At 45.1% G+C, this 16948-nt stretch overlaps 1 protein-coding gene and 1 long non-coding RNA gene across 10 annotated transcripts in view; both read left to right on the top strand.

Annotated features, from left to right (window-relative positions):
• LOC135385561 (uncharacterized) overlaps nucleotides 1-16948 on the top strand; it is a 390670-nt gene that overhangs the window by 105904 nt on the left and 267818 nt on the right. The window lies entirely within an intron of this gene.
• Nucleotides 1-16948, top strand: part of LOC135385560 (glutamate-gated chloride channel-like) — a 468552-nt gene that overhangs the window by 328435 nt on the left and 123169 nt on the right. For all 9 annotated transcript variants that reach the window (XM_064614944.1, XM_064614942.1, XM_064614941.1 and 6 more), the window contains one exon: nucleotides 965-1089. In XM_064614944.1, coding sequence (XP_064471014.1) covers nucleotides 1004-1089 — 86 coding nt within the window. In that variant the 5' untranslated portion in view covers nucleotides 965-1003. The remainder of the gene's footprint in view (nucleotides 1-964; nucleotides 1090-16948) is intronic.

Below are 16948 nucleotides of genomic sequence, written 5' to 3'. Positions count from 1 at the left end.
ATTTTTCGCAAAAGTAAAATGGACTTACAGGTGAGAAACTAGTTGTTTTTTTTTCAACATAATCTCCAGCTGCACTAATGCACTTGTCACAGCGTTTCACGAGGGCTTGGATGCCAGCAGCGTAGAAATCCTTACCCAAGCGTAGCAGCCATGATCGGACCGCATTCTTAACCTTGTCGTCGCAGCTGAAGTTGCGGCCCCCAAGGAACGCCTTCAGTGGCCCGAAGAGATGGAAATCGCTGGGGGGCGATGTCTGGACTGTAAGGGGGATGTGGCAGCAACTCACAGCCAAGTTCCTGTAAGGTGCATGTCGTGAGATGCGCGGTATGCGGGCGTGCATGGTCCTGTAGGGGGAGGACTCCTTTGGTGATGAGGCCCGGCTTTCCGAAACTGGAGACGTTCATGAATGATAGTGTTCAACGTTCCCGCAGAAAGGTCCATCTTTCGAGCCAGTTCGAGACATGTTATCCGTCGGTCCTTGAGGATCATACGCTGCACAAGTTGGATGTTCTCAGGAACTCTGACACTGGGCTCTGAGCCGCCACGGCCGGGATCGTCCTGCACTGATGTACGGCCGTCTCGGAACCGTTTGCACCACTCAAACGCTTTGCTGCAGCGAAGTGTATCGTGGCCATACTGAGCCTGAAGTCTTCTGTGAATTTCAGCCTTTACGCCTTCATTCACGAGAAACTTCATGACAATTCGCTGTTCGATGTGCGCGCTCACCTCGTTCTCGGCCATCTTGTCTAGCACGTGTCTTCTGTTTCGCACAAACTTTGGACCACTACGTGGTGGACGCGGAGGCCTGTCGCGTGTGAAAATTATGAAAAAGAAGTAGCGGGAGTCATTTGTTCACTCAGGAGACAGAAAGTCCCGGTTTGACTTGAACGCCCCTCGTATTACGAGAGATAAAGGAATCAACAAAGAAATGAAGTGTCTGACTTCCATGTTTTCTGCTTTCCAGGAATGAGTGATCCTCGCTAGCTGATTCTCGCCCGTCACCATGAGCGTACATCCATGGCGCTTTTGTGTCCCATTGGTGGCTCTAGCGTTTCTCTTGTTGATTCTTCTCTCATGCCCCCCAGCCTGGTGAGTATATTTCTGAACTCATTTATGTACATGGAATATTCCCAACTACGTAGTGCACATAATAGACGATTTCAGAAAATCCCAGTGCTCCTCGCGCATGCGTTGCTTCCCGGGAGAATACTGGAATAAGGACGGGAGAACTGTCTTTCACGTTCCGTTTTCGCTGACCTTGACTCCTCGTGCACAATCAGCCAGGAGGGAAGGAACCGAAACATCTTGGAGACCTACTTCTCTTCGTTTGTTAACAGCAAGTTTCCATAGTTCAAAGCGGCGCTGAGCTCTCTGGGATTTTCAGAAGTCGTTTATTGCCACAGCGTCGTAAATGTTCCTCAATGGTAGACAATGCGCGCGACACGGTCGTCCACCGGTGCATATCCCAACTAACAATGGACAGAGACCGAGAAGTACGCAACAAGTGACAAAATTGCAAGTTCCTCGGACAAAGCAAAACTATTTACATAGACCAACGCTATAGACCCAATACACCAAGGGGGGGACAAGTGTTGGTTTACTGAAAACGTATTTTTATCCGCGATGTATTAATTTTCGCGAATTTCGCGACCGCTAAAACGTCGCGAAAAATTTTACTCGCGAACACAGCTTGAAGATTATCCTGCAAAAGGCAGCAGCCCTAGAATCGCGAAATTAAATACTCGCGAATAACTTCGAAAATGGCAGCAGCCCTAGAATCGCGAAATTAAATACTCGCGAATAACTTCGAAAATGACTGAATGCACGCTTCGCGAAATTAATACAGTGCGAATAGAAACACGTTTACATTGTTCACATAGTTCCCGCGGGTAGCTATTTGTAATGATTCTTCAAGTAACGATCTCAATTTTTTGCCTCCCTGGATTTCTGCCCATTGTTCATCATGCACCAGCTATAATATGCGTCCTACCACTTTTGTCGGTGCCAGCTACCCGCAGTGATCAAATCTACATGATTTTGAGCGTTACGTTCTGACGGTGATGAAGATGGGCGAGATCGTGGCCGAACACGAAACCAGATAACGTCTCGTCCCGTTCGTCGCACGTTCCTGTACGTCGCATGAAGTACACGTTGTTTACATTGCCAAGGCGTGAAATGTGGTCATTATTTTGCACTATTTGCCACAATGTGTGCATCGTTCCGGTTTCGTGGCTGTATTACTGCTACACGGCGTCCGGTACATGCATCGTGAACGTTCTCGTCCCTACATACTGAGAACCCAAATAGACTTTGCGGCAATGAAAAAATGGCTAGGAAGCAATTGAGCTGGTGAAGATGATGCATAATGTAAAACCCCGAGACTAGGGAACACGAAAGGACAGACACAAACACGAAGTCTCAAGACTTTGCGGGCTGTTTGAGGAAATTTATTAAACGTGTATGAACATTATTTTCAATTATTTGTGGAGAGTGCTTATCGCGATAAGAAAATGTCCAATATACTGTGTACGTGTCTTCAAGCAAGGTGCTCAAGCTATCAAAATTCTTGTGATGGATATTTCACCGCACGTGCACGTTTCACGATTTACGATTTTCGAAACATAGAATGGCTTTCAACGAGGATTGTATTCCATTCTGCTATCCTCGCTGTTGCCAGAAATCAATTGTTTAAAGATTTTAACTAATTTTAACAGGTCCTCAAACCTGAAGAAGTGCAGCCTACTGCACGAAAGTCTTGTTTTTAATGTATATAGTAAACAGCTGATGCTCTTAACCGTCTTTGTTATTTTTGATTCTGCATCGCCGGAAACTTGCACATTGTTTTTCTTCACGTTCTACGATAATTTTAGATAATTAGACATCATGTAGTTACGTACTTTCTTCGAGAGGAGTCAGCCTGGTCGTACCTCAACCGCAACAACGACATTTATTCTACTCGCATCGCTTTTTTATCCAAAAAATGGAAATAGTAAAAAAAAATGCCCCGTATACACATTTACAGAGGCACACCAGCGGTGCTAACATGTGCACTCTGAATGTTAATGGGAGTGTAGTGACGCCACCGATTAATGAAAAAGCGTAAAAGCTTCTTTTTTGGAGCGACGGCAGTACCACTTTTGCAATGTGGTGTGACCAAACATTGCGCTTGTCCCATCCTATAGATGGTAATAGAAATACCAAAGTATTTTACAACGAAAGTAGTAGGTTTAGTGTATACTCTTGACAACAAAGATGAAACTCACAGACAACATATAGCTATGTAGCACTTGTCCGTATTTTGTCACAGCACACCTTGCAGTGCAAAGGAACGTCAGGTAGCGTTCATTTGCTGACCAAGAGCTCGGAAATTGCTCTTGCACTCCTGTACATATAACAACTCAGGCCACACTGAAAGTAAATTGTTTGGAGATGCGAAGTTTTTCTTGAATAGCTCTTCACGAAGATCCAGCCAGTTTGCAAACACGTTTGGTTGCTATGGGAAAATGTATTCAAGACGCAGGGAACTGAACCAACAGCCAAGAAAATCAAGTTATATATACTACACTATATGCGTTGCACTGCCCGGTTGCACTGCCGCGGGAGATTGCGGACTTTCACTGGAAAGCCTGCTTGGGTATATAGTTCCAACAAAAGATTGGATGGTCAAACGGAAAACTGCAAGAAATTCTACCCTTGCCCTAACTGTGGTGCAAATGAAATAAATACACGTGTTCTACATGTGTTTGTTGTTGTCTTTTAAAATCAATCAATCAATCAATCAGTTTGTTGTAGTGTCGACGTTATGGACTTCAGTGCACCGCCCCTTCGCTGTAAGGCATCGTTGCAGTGAGCGCCCGAAGTAATTTTGGCAATCTAATCATAATAATTCCGTCATATGTACTCTGGAAGTTCCATTGTCAGGCTGTAGCTCAGAATCGCCTTATTCGAGACACGCATCCAAGACTTACTCTTATTATGTGTTTGCACCGTGACTACCTTGAGCTCCGTCTCTTTTCGCTAGGTGACCAGGAATTCCTGCGTCAGTGGTCTAATCGGTACATGCTCTGAGGAACCTCGTTTTCTAGCAAGGCATTCAGACAAAGTAAATAGCGTAAATGATCACAACCAGTTTTTAAGTCGAATTTTACCTGATATGTGCACATACGAATGGTTGATTGTACATATTTTTAGCAGTTTGACATATTTGTAACGATAGTTTGCACGTAGAACATTTACGTTGTTGTAGTCTTATGTAAGGCAATATGTAATCTGGGCAATTACTTGTGTAATTAAATAATTATGTTAATAAAATATTATGGTTAGTTAATTACCTTAATTTATGATAATGAAATGAGTCATGTAAGAACGTGTGGGTTCTATAGATTTGTGTAAGAACGTGAGTTTCCCTACTGCTACTGCGGGATATCAGTTTCACCCACCTCATTATTACTTATTTGGAGGACGAGCACGCTCGTACCTGAAGAATCGGCCACATAGCCTAACTGAAAAAGGGAATTGGATGCTGAAGACTCGAAATTGTGTACCAAGTTGTACGCGTAGAATCGGTGCAATTAAGCATATTTTGCGTAAAATTAGAGTTGGAGTAATAGAGACGACCTCATAGGCGATGAAAGTACATTGCATCATAATTACGCGGAGGATTTCAAGTCTCGTTCCCGCTGTTCCACCTCTGCCGAAGAACTTCATCAAAGGCACACGTTCATGAACTCACGTACCCAACAGGACATGTGCCATCAGGATGGGATAGAAGATTTCCTGTCATGAAGAATACCTATCGTGACTCCAAAAGTCCTTGCGTGAAGCCCGTAATGTCGCTACCACGACGTCCCTGATGCAGTCGGTCACGTTCTTTGCAGGGAAGACGTAGACGTGACACGCCACAAAAAGCAAACCGCCTTCCCTTTTTAAAGTGAGTGTTCGCTTTCCAGGCACGAATTCGTAGATATTTGTTTTCGCGGGTAGTGTATTCGCAGATTTCCGTAATCCCTGCTTCATATTTCGTCAACGTCGGCCCAGGACGCATACTAACCCCCCTGTCCCCCATTCCTTCCTGCTGTCCTCTCTTCATCTGTCCACGTCAATACGCCGCTCATAGCCACTGTTGCTTCGCGGCGCTAACACGGAATTAAAAAAAACTTTTCGTCAGCCTGAGCTATATAATTTATTATCGGCATTATGAATCACTAGAATCTACACGGTTTGAAATTCGCGCGCAGAAAGGGGTATGCTCTACGAGGGCATGTGGGCGTTTCGTTGACGCCTGAATTCATTCTCACCTGCTGCAGAATTCTTTGAGACCAGCTGCCGAGAATATGCAAGGAGAATGTGTTGGAGAGCAACGCTGACACGTCACGGAAACATCCCGCGAGGCGACGAGGAGATTGTTGTTGTTCCTCTATGCGATCACGATAATATACGAAACACACTGGAAATATGTCGATTTCGAGCGAAAGGGTTCGCAAGGAGAGTTGTTTGGAGTCCATTGCTCCAACCAGCCATATTTATTTCAATCACGTAAGAAAACAAACTTTTCCTTTAAGAAATACTGGACTGGACTGCGGTTCGCAGTCCGGAATTGCACCGCACCGTCATTTCGCAAACACAGCTCTCACAGCGCTGTGGGGAGACAGTCGAAGGCCTTGTCGCGAGTGCCCCTAGGGCCGGAGCTGCCCTTGGGCCAAACACTTCTATGAATTTGTCTGCCTGGAACCCAAATTGCTAAGCGCATGTCGCCATCAAGATTAGGTTTACCTGCTGAGACCAACCCTGCAGGAAGACACAACAAATAATATTGTGATTGAACAAAGATATCCAAGTAAGGCTTCGTCGTGCACGCAGCAACTGAGTAAGCCCGTGGCCCGCGGGTCCGGACACCGTCAATATACGTTGCTGCGGCGTCCTTTTCGGCATGATAGTTCGTTCTTCGTTCGAGCACACCTGAACACAGTTTGAAAATAACGTGATGTCCGCAACTTCCAGGACAATGCCGCGTGGGAGCACAAGGATGACGCTGCAATACATCGATGCGGATGTAGTTCCGTATCGGGACCGCTGGCTTTTTTAAACAAAAAGTAATAAAAACAAATATCAAACGCTTTTACGTGGAAGAGGAAGTAATTAGTAACGAAATTAAACAGGAATAACCCTCGTATATTGCGTAAAACGTATAAAAATTAAATTTTATCGCCGGTTTCTTGATGGCGATCCGCCCCTTGGCTGAGGACCTTACTGACCTCACCCGAGGCACAGTCTCGACGCCCGCACCGCCTAGTGCGTGCCTGAAGGGGGGGATCTGCGCCCCCTCCAGACCCCCCCCCCCAATCTGTAGAACCTAACTTAACCTAACCTCACTAAAGTGACGTGATTTAGCCCATTTCAACGACCCTACCTTTCGCGAGAATGCAAGTTTCGAATCGGTTAGGCTTAGCATCCCCGTGTGTCTCCTGCGCTAAAAGTGAATCAGATGGGGTTGTTTAAATGCATATAAAAAAATTTCTAGTCCACAGAATTTTATAATTCTTACATTTTTAGATTCAGTATATGATCTTCTTCCACTTCTATGCAATATTTACTTTCCTAACCCTTTCACTAAGTTTTAAAAACGTGTTGTCCCGATACGGAGCTACACCCCATCGATGCTTTTGGAGGGACTCGTCTGAGTGAAAACTGTGCATTTGACTGAAGCAGGAAGGTGGGGCCGTAGTGCGAACTTGGCATAGCGAAATAGTATATTTGTGTAGCCTGTGTTCTTCTACTTTTCCTTCTTCTTCTTATTCTCGTGTTGTGGGCTCCTAGGGTTTCGTTATGCGCATTTGCCGGATCGTGGGGGTCCGAGCCCCGACGGGCGGCAATCGGATGCCGATGTGGCCAGTTGGGATATCGACCGATGTTGTCTGTTGAGCAGGTGCGGGCTGCTGTTCGGGCCACAAAGATGCAATGAAATGGTTGACGACTGAGTACTGACGATAGCCGTTTTCGAGCGGACAGGCTGCTAGAGATTTGCTATGCACAGCTTCTTCCGCCCTGCCTTCCACGGTGTAAGAAGAAAAAGTGAATGAAGATTAACTATGATTTTCACTCGCTCTTTCCTTTTTTTTTAATTCTGTCCTAGCGCCACGAAGCAACTGTGGCTATGAGCGGCGTACAGATGTGGACAGGTGGAGAGAGGACAGCAGGAAGGAGTGGGGGAAAGGGGGTTAGTTTTCATGCCGAACCGACTTCAGGGGATACTGTGCCGACATTCATATTTTACTTTTCCTGCACGTATTTACTGTGATCGCACCGCTTTGGTCCTCCGGCACTCACTTTGCTCTATCAACAACTTTATTGTCAGATGATGAATGGTGAGCTTTATCGCCAGGGGTGATACTCTACCCCATTGCTCTTTTGGCCTTTTTGGACACCATAGGACTTCGATCCTTATTGTGAAGGGGCTTATTATTATTTGCTCTGCCAAGATCCAGTATACCATATCAAAGAACGCAAGGGTACACATGAACAAAGATACACGTGAACTTTTACCATTTTCCTCTTTTTTCTCGAATATGCTCTTCATTTCTTATTGTTGTCCCAAATTACTATTCCGAGACTTCCTCTCGCAGGCTCTGGCTTCCAAAATTACTTTAGGTTGTGCCATGTATTGGTCTTGTGGGGGCCTATCTGCTGGACGACGACGTCCTCGCGTGAGGTCGCGGTCGCATGTCCTCTGGGACATTTCATTGTCGCCAGTCAGGACTCGTGTAGAGGAACACCATCTCCTTTACATACTATTTATCTGTCAAATAGCAGCAGTCGTGGTTTCAGTAGGAGCGTAATTCGAAATGCAACATGGTTCCTTTTAAAGTCAGTCTTTCTGGAGAACGAAAATCCCGAAAAAATTCTGTATTCCACTTTCGTGTTATTTTTGTACCTTGCCTTGTGTGCTTGAGTCCTGCAAAGTTTCACTGAAATCGAACGAGTAGTTTCCTAAAAAAATAGAGGTCTCAGGTTGACATATCACTCAGAATTGTGGTTTTGAACGCGCCAAAAGTAAGTAAAACTAAGTTCAGCGGCTGCAGACATGGTGTGCTGGACACCCTGGTGCATGTAGCTGGACAGCCACTCGGTTATCCAAGCCAACCCTTTGTAAAACCATTGTGTGCGGTGTGGATGGTGTGCTTCTTGCTTTGTAACGGTGACAAAACCAAAGTCGGCGTTCTAGAAACAGAAATTTCGAGGTAATCAGCACATGAAACAAGGTGTGCAGGAAGAAGCAACACCATCTGTACCTTCTGAGGGCGAGCAAATGCAGTCGAATCCACCAGCAGAGGCCCAACACGTCACGGCGCGTCTTGACTGCCTGTTCAGAAAGAGGCGCTCTGGACCCTTTGCCCAGCAGCCGGATATGTGCAGCGACAAAGCTGACGGGTTTCTTCTAACAGACAACAAGATATTGAGAGAGATGATCATGTCCTGCTTTTGTAAAGTATGTGGGGGCAGCATGACGTTTTCAGAACTGATGAGTGAAAGAGCGGATGTGGTTTTGAAGTACGCTCTTTCACGCGAGTCATGTGGGGCGTCTCCTTCTTACTTCACTTCGGAAAGGACTGACTCAGGACTTTGCGAAGCAAATATACGTCTCGGATACGGCCTCCGCTCAATTGGCAAGAGCTACACTGCCGGAAAAACCCTCTGTGCGATTTTGAACTTCCCAAGCCCTCCAGTGAAGTTTGGAATTTACACAGGCGAATTAGCTACGCATTTGCAAGCTGCAGCAAAATCATGTATGAAAGCTGCTGTCAAAGAGGCCATGGAGGAAAGTGGAAGTTTGGAAATCGCTGTAGGCCTCGATGGAACCTAGCAAAAGCGTGGTCACACAACCAATAATGGTGTAGTGAATGCAACATCTCTAGATACTGGTAAAGTACATTGAATGTCTGGCAAAATTTTGCAAAGGGTGCCTACGTGAGAGCAACACAGACACATAAGGATCTCGTCATTCAAGTGGTTGTCAGAAGAACTTTGAAGGTGCAAGTGGCTCTATGGAAGTTCAGGGAGCTTCGAGAATTTTCAACAGGAGTGTGGAGGAGCGAGGGGCATATTAACAAAGGGTTTATGAAGGTAGCAGCTTCTAAACCCTATCGCGAAGACATCTGCGTAGAAAAGTTGGGGTGCGTCGGGCACGTTCAAAAGAGAATGGGCACATGTCTCCGCAAGCTCAAGAGAGAGAGAGAGAGAGAGAGCAAAGGAAGGCTACTAAGCGACAAAAATCTCTTGCGGGACGAGGGAGACTCATTGAGAAAGCAATACATGAACTCCAGAACGGCTATGGACTTGCCATAAGGCGTAATACAGGAGACCTGCAAAAGATGCGACAAGACATCTGGGCGACATACTTTCACAAGCTTTCAACCAATGAATCGCAAAACTATGGTAGGTGCCCTCCTGGCCCTGAAAGCTGGTGCAAGTACCGTGTGGCAGAAGAAAGAAATGAGCCGTATGATCCGAAAAATTCACTTCCTCGCGTTGTCCTTCAAGCAATGAAACCTGTCTACCTGGTAACGTGCCCCTAAGAACCTGTACGTCAGCCTCAGTACATTGAAACTGGCTGTTTATGATGCTGTAATGACCTTCAGTGAATGCAACATTGGAAGGTTATGCGTTCGAACGAGCATGGGACTGAGTGCTAACCAGTGACACCAAAAGGGCACTAGATCAGCTCGACATGGAGTGACTGCGGTTCGCGCAAACGATGCACTAAAGAAGCACGGAAGGCACGCAGGGCTGCTAACAGAAACGTTTCAGACATTGAGAATGACTATGGAGTTGGTGAATTTTAAAGTTATCAATGATTTTTTTTTTTTTTTTTGTGCCAGTGGTTTTATCTTTCAGTTGTCAATTTCAAGAAATGTCGGTTTCTGTGTTAAATGACCCATTATCTTGACAACTACTGATTCGATCGCAGTATGTTTTTCCAATGTTGTAAATAAGTTTTTTTTTTTTGGACTTACTGTAACAGAATCATGTATCTAAACGTCACAGTTTGAGTACGCGTTGAAATCTGCAAAATAATGGAATTTCCACAAATTTTAACATCCTTTCACAAACAGATTTAGTGTGCAATATGTACAAACCCCAACATCATAATTCTGGTGCAATAAGTTGCGAAATAAATTATATACAGAATGGCCAAATGTGGTGCAATTCCACTTAGTAGTTCAGGATAAAATGGGTCTCAAATACGAGCTTTTTTACATGGCTAACATAGGACCTGCCGGATGCCCTTAACGAACACTACGATGCTTCACTGTACCATCGGAGCTACATAAATATAGCCTAAGGCTGCACATTAAAATAGAGACGGTCTTTGAAAAGTATCCGCTCCAGATAATATTCTCATGTCTTGTATGCGGTCGCATTGGTTGATTGCATTTATGCTTACGACAGTAGGCGTTATACTCCATAGCTACGATCTGAATGGCAACTATGATGAAATAGTTGGAATACTCTGTTTCCTTGGGGTTCAAGGCGCTGTCTGCCTTCGTGTCTACGAGCTCTTTGCCACCTTTGGCAAACCTGGTAGGATATCCCCTGAGCAACATGATCCCGCGTCGAAACGCATTGCCATTTGATAACGTCATGTCTTTTTGTGCACTACTAACCGTGGGGGAATATTCTGTGTGCGCAGTACGGGGTACTTAGGCACTGCGCGAATACTCAATGTAACATAAAGAAGAACTTCTCCACCGCGAGCAGGTCTTTGTTTCCTTTTCCACCAGAATATTCCGTTAGGATGTCTCTCGCGTGAATACACGGTAACGGGAGTATCGGCTTTTGTATTCCTCCTCGCTGCACATATTGCGCTGGAACTGTATACCATTCGCAACACAGTATTTACTTGCTGCCAGAGATGGGCAGTAACTACTTTTTTATAGTTACAACAACTACAAGTACTAACTACCCCTTGCGATTGTAGTGTAACTACACCAGGAAAATACTTTGTAACTAGTGGGACATATTTTATCTACATTTTTGACTACCTTGGCGTTTGGTGCGCCGTGTCCAACATAAAGTGCACCGACAGTTTAAACAGGGCGATGCGTTCCACGTGAAGCAGAACTGGCGGATAGTATTCAGAGCCCTGTGTTTTAGTCGCCTCGTTGTTTTTCTGTTTTGCTTTTAATTATCCGGCCATTTTTATTGTCTCATATGATTACGTTGCCAGTTTATTTTTATTGACTTTAGACCGGAGGTGTAAATTAGAAGTTTGTAGAGCGTGTCGAGAATAAACAATCGCAACTCTTTCTAGCGACGTACGGCTCACGTAGACCTTTCCTCCGGCTAAAAATGAAAGCGTCAACCCCGTCAACGCACCACAAGCGCGCACCACAAGAGAGCGTTCCAACGTAGTCAAAGAACGAGAGCCAGTTTATCTGCCGGAAATCTATGTAGTCTAGTTATGCAGTGCAAACAAGCCCAAACGTCGACCTTGCTATACATTTCTAGTACAACGCGCCATTTCAAAGTCGTCCCGCTTGAGTGCTTTAATCCACAGTAGTGGAGTGCTAACAGGCTCAAACGTCAACTTTGCTAAAATCCGTTTCTAGTACAACGGGACATTTCAAAAGGTCGCGTTAGCGCCTGTCCTCGTCTCTTCTGTCCATCGTTAATGTGCGTCGTCGGAACATGCCTGTTGCCTGAGCACTATGCCGCTCGACACCGCTGACAGGGAGGGTGATGCCTTTCGCTGTGTTTCACCGTGTACCTGGATGAACATAAGATAGGTACATGTATATCAAAGACAAAAAAAATATGCCAACACGCCATGTATCGTGTGTAAGTATACAGACGTAGCCCGCAGTAACCTAAACGTAGTTAACTACTAGTTTTAATTACATTCCCAGAGATAGTTTTAACTACTTCGCTACTACTATGCAGTAGTTTAGCTAGTATTTTAACACGTAGTTAACTGCTTGTCATCACTGTTGCTGCAGTTTGTTCCTCATGAAATTACGAGGGTGTTCTCAACGATGACTCTGATCTCGCAAAAACGCAATACTGTTCGTCAAATTAACGCCGGGCTCCAGCTTGCGGTCCCAGTCGTTTCTCAATCTTCATCCTGATTCTGGTCAAGTTATTTCTGTTACATGTTACTTTTATAAGTTTTTTTTTTTTTTTTGGTTAGACATCCATAGTTATCTTTATGGCCATGTGAACTGAAGCTTTTTCGCGATGCTTGCAGGACCACGTTCAGTTCGAGAGATTTGTTGCTTAATTGCTCAATCCGGGGTAGTTGGTATAGGTTCATGGTGACGAATAGCAGCAAGAAGACAAGGACAGGGTAGAAGTAGACAGGACAACTGCAGACTCTCAACTGAAGTGTAATCAAGGAACACACCCTCTTAAACGCTAACATCTAGGTCACTGACTATCACCTAAAAATGTACAGAGAGGACAAAGGTTCATGCTGCCGGCTGGGAGATAGCACTCAATACCTTGTCCATGCGCAGAAAATCTATTTCCACATCCGTCAACGTGACACAAGGGGAGCTGACACATCTGTCTTTACAAGTGGCAATAAAAAATGCCTCCATTATCTCCCGCACCAACTGATCTTTATGAACTGCTAGCACCTCGGTCTGATTGAAAAAAGGCACACGCTTACAATCACGGCAATGGACGTCAGATGTCGTTAATTGCACAATGTTGACAAATCTTCTTAGTGTATGAAGTGGAGTAGATTTTGACTATCCTTGGCGTGCATTTACCGTTGCTACAAGCAAAAGAATAGATAGTTTTAGTGCACCATACGCTATCACCTTTGAGTATGCGTAAGCAATAGTGTTGGTGGTTCCGCGCAGGTGCAAAACATAAAGAGAGATTCTCGCATTCTGCAGAACCGCCACGCTATCCATTAAGTACGCAAAGGCGATAGCGTACAGTGCACAAAAGCTCTCTAATGTTTCTGTAAGTCGGCATCACAGTTCCCTTATCTGCCTCAGCTGTCGAGGGCCTTCGTATTGCCAAGGGCTTCGGCATCTTTGTCACCGTGGTATCATGACGCATTTCTATGACTCTCTATTTTTAACCTGTGTCTTGCTTCTCATGAAGGTTTAGCGTAGAGTAGTATATGACGAATGTCAACATTCTTTTGTTGTGATGATATAGTGTAATCTTATCTTACTGCAAAAGTAATCACTATCCTAATTTCATTACACAAACGAAGTAATCCATCCGTCTCGGACGGGCTGTGTACTCACTACATTGTTTTATACGTGGTGTCCCAGAAGATGTGTCAAAAATTTTTTTCTTTAAAAAAAAATGCCAGCTAGAATCACACAGTCAACTGCATTTGTCCTTATTAGGTTTTCGCCACTTCCTGATGTGAATGTCATCTAATGTACGTTTTATTATGTCAGTGTTTACGAACTAAATCACAGAAATTTGCCAAGTAAAGGTCGCTTTTGTACCCCATCCATGTGTAGCACGTGCCGAATTTACTCAAGTTCATGATACTTAATGCGGATATTGAGGAGCTATCGCATCGGAAAAAATATCCGAACATCATGCGTTTCAGAGCGCTCACAGCCTAGCTAGCGCTTGAACACTTTATGCACGCCTTCGCTCTCAGTCCGGCGAAAGGAGGTTGCTAAACCCATGCCAACCCACAGGGATAGTAGAAAAATGGAGCCGTGCCGTAAATGAATGTTTTTATTTTCTTGCTTCGGTACTAGATAAGACTGGCATGGCGTATCGCATCCGGCTTCTCCTGGGATCATGCCTTCCTTGTCCCCATTTCAACAACTCTCACGTTTTCTACTATCCCTCTGTGGGCTGGGTTTAGCAACCTTCTTTCGCTGGGCTGATAGCGAACGCTCGCAAAAAGTAGTCAAGCGCTTTGCTGTGAGCGCTGATGTTCAGCTATTTTTTCCCCATAGAATTGCTCCTCAATATCAGTGTCAATTATAATGAGCCTGAGTAAATTCAGCGCGTGTGCTTCACGTTGGTGATGTAAAAAAGCGACCTTTACTTGGCGAGTTTCCGAGTTCAGTTCGGAAAAACTGACAAAAACAGTTGAGTTAGTCATTCACATCTGGAGGTCCGAAAAACCTACTAAGAACAAATGCTGTCGACCACGTAACTCTAGGGGCGCAATTTTTCTTATAATTTAATGACACTTCTTCTGGGACACCCTGCATATAGATTCACTTCTCTGCAGACTCGTGCGTGCGCCTTTTCCCTTCGCCTCTTCAACTCGCTTTATTACAGTTACAATGCAAGTAGCACAACACACAATGTAATCTCGCAAGGAAAACAAAACAAATCAAAGAATTACTCGCGCAGAAGGCAGTGTCGTGGGAGGAAAGGCACGAACGGAATCGAGGCGTCTCAATTTGGAGGGTTATTGCGATGGACAAGCTCCGCAGATCGATGGCGTGTGCGGTCCGTGGTAGCTATAGAATGATGGACGCCAGTTCGCTCGCCCGTCCTCTCCTTTTCCGTGTGTCTCAATCGCCCTCCTTGTTGAGACATACGGAGCTGCAGAACGGAGAGAGTGTCTCTATTTTCCAGGAAACAGAAAAGTCGCCAAAAAACTGATAGGTTGGTGATGAATAACACTAGTCTGCGTTTGTTCTACAGAATGAATAAATGACAACTAAGTAGTGATGTTATTCAGCTGCGTGTCTTTGACGTTTAAAAAGGTTAGGATTTTCGAATTCTGACTTCATGTTCTGGTAAAGCTGAAGGCGATTTGAACCTTCCATTTGAGTGTTTAACTTCGTGAGTTCTACTCTACTGAAACCCTTTGTGGTATCTCCCCGCCAGCGAGCAAATTAATGGATACCCATGTGCGCTAGTTCAGGAGGCTACCATGCATCTGCATCCCGCTTAGTAATGAGATAACAACACGTTCAACGTGACATTCTCACGCATCCTCTTCAAATGTTGCCTACCTACGTGATGCTGGTGAGGCTGAAACAGTTGACGCCCGAAACAGCCATCTTGTCGTGGCACGGCACCGTTTGATATATAGAGCCCCGTATTACAGCGCAGCCATTTAGCCGAGGTTCTCATTTCCTTATATGCATTTACATCCACATGTAAATGAGCCGGTTCACATAAGAAGTAAATTGGAGAAGCCATAAAAAATCGCTGATCAACCTTGTCAATAGACAAACGCTTCATACAGATACACGATCGGTTTCTACTTTCATGTCTCTCTCCTATTGCCCGTACCCCAGTGCTGATGTATATGGTTCCAGCGGTGTTTTAAATACTACCAGGCGCGCTTTTCAAGCGATCACTCCTAATGTCCATACCGAAGTGCCCATATATATAACTATAGTGTTTTTACCACAACCAGACGCGCCTTTAATCTCATTTGTCCTTATGGCCATACTGCAGTACTCATGCACATACTTTCTGCAGTGTTTTGAGTACCGCAAGACTTACCTTTCATGTGATCTCTGACAATACCCACACTGCAGTGGTCATGCATGCTTCCTACAGCGCTTTGACCACCGCCAGACACAGATTTCATGTCACCTTTCCTGATGTCTATACTGCAATGCTCAGGCACACGCTTCCCGCCAGTGGTGATGTGACTTCTACCAGATGCCTTTCATGCGCCTTTCATTTCAGCTCTCCTGACGTCCATATACTGCAGTGCTCACGCATGCTTCCTGCAGTTTTTGACCACCGCTAGACCGGTCTTTCATGTGACCTCACCTATATTGTCCAAACTCTTTGTGAGCGCTTTACTGTTGTCGGGTTACGAGCTGCCTTGAAGCGCTTTCTTCGGAATGCGTACGAACGCGGCAGCAAAATAACAAAATCGACAAAGTTCATCGTTGCATCCTTGCGCTGGCGGATTGTGCTGCGTCACTGTCAGAATGGCGAAGTAGGAAATTGGGGCGAGCACAGTATGTAGTGGAGGGATTTGGTCAGCGGAAAGTGAGTTAGTTATTATAAAGAAGCTTTAAGACGGAGAGCGCCCACTGGCGCATTATGTCGCCGAGTCTGTTCCAGCTATTTGAGAGAACGGGCGAAATGCGCCGTTATGTAGAGAGGATTCTACGAAAGATGGAAGGAATCTTGTTGACTGCAATGCCATAGGTTATATTTCTATTGAAGGAAAGAAACTTCACGTTGAGGGAACCACAGACGTTTTCTTCTCTTTTGGTGTTCTTCCTAGAATTTGGTTTTCCAGGATAGATGGCAGTACATATAATTATGGGATTATGGGTTAGCCTCTTAGAATTTGATTGCCATCTATTTCTCGTTTCTTTGCTGTAACAGCATAAGTGGTCTTGCTGTATCATGCAAATCGAAACAGTATACGCCTGTTGCGCTGGGCCAGGTGGCGCAGCAGATCTTGTGTCTCAGCGCCTCGGGTGGTGGCCGCCTCATAACACGGCCGCTTTATAGCTGACAACAATCTTCGGAATTCATGATGTATCGCTTATTTTATGGATATATAAAAGTGGAAAAGCTTGAGGACTTTTCCCGACCTTCGTCAATAAAAAAGAAGACAAATTTGCTCCAATATATGCACAACGTGCAAAATGCGAAATTAAACTGCTATTTTTTCATTAGACAATTACTAGTGTTTTTCGACGAACGACGTCGCTTAAGGGCGACCCGCATACGACGTTTTCTCGACGGAAAAGCGTCGACGGCTCGACGGTTTTCCGCTGGGCTCCAAAAACAATATGCGCAGACCTGTTTCGCCGACTTCTGTGGTGAGCAGTTCACGACGGCTCGACGGTTGACGCCGGAAGCAGCTAGCTGCTAGCTGTCATGGCGTACGGCTGTGTGCACCGGGCGTTCCGTTTACAATTTCGTGTGTACCAAACGAAACAGACAAGGGAGATAGCGTATGAACTCCAATTGAGGACGCAAGAACATTCCTTCTGTGCAAGAAACAAAGGCAATTCGTCCCAGTTGC

Source organism: Ornithodoros turicata, chromosome 2, assembly GCF_037126465.1.
Source record: "Ornithodoros turicata isolate Travis chromosome 2, ASM3712646v1, whole genome shotgun sequence".
NCBI lineage: Eukaryota > Metazoa > Arthropoda > Arachnida > Ixodida > Argasidae > Ornithodoros > Ornithodoros turicata.
Note: the sequence above shows the minus strand (reverse complement) of the source record. Positions and strands in the feature narration are given on the sequence as shown.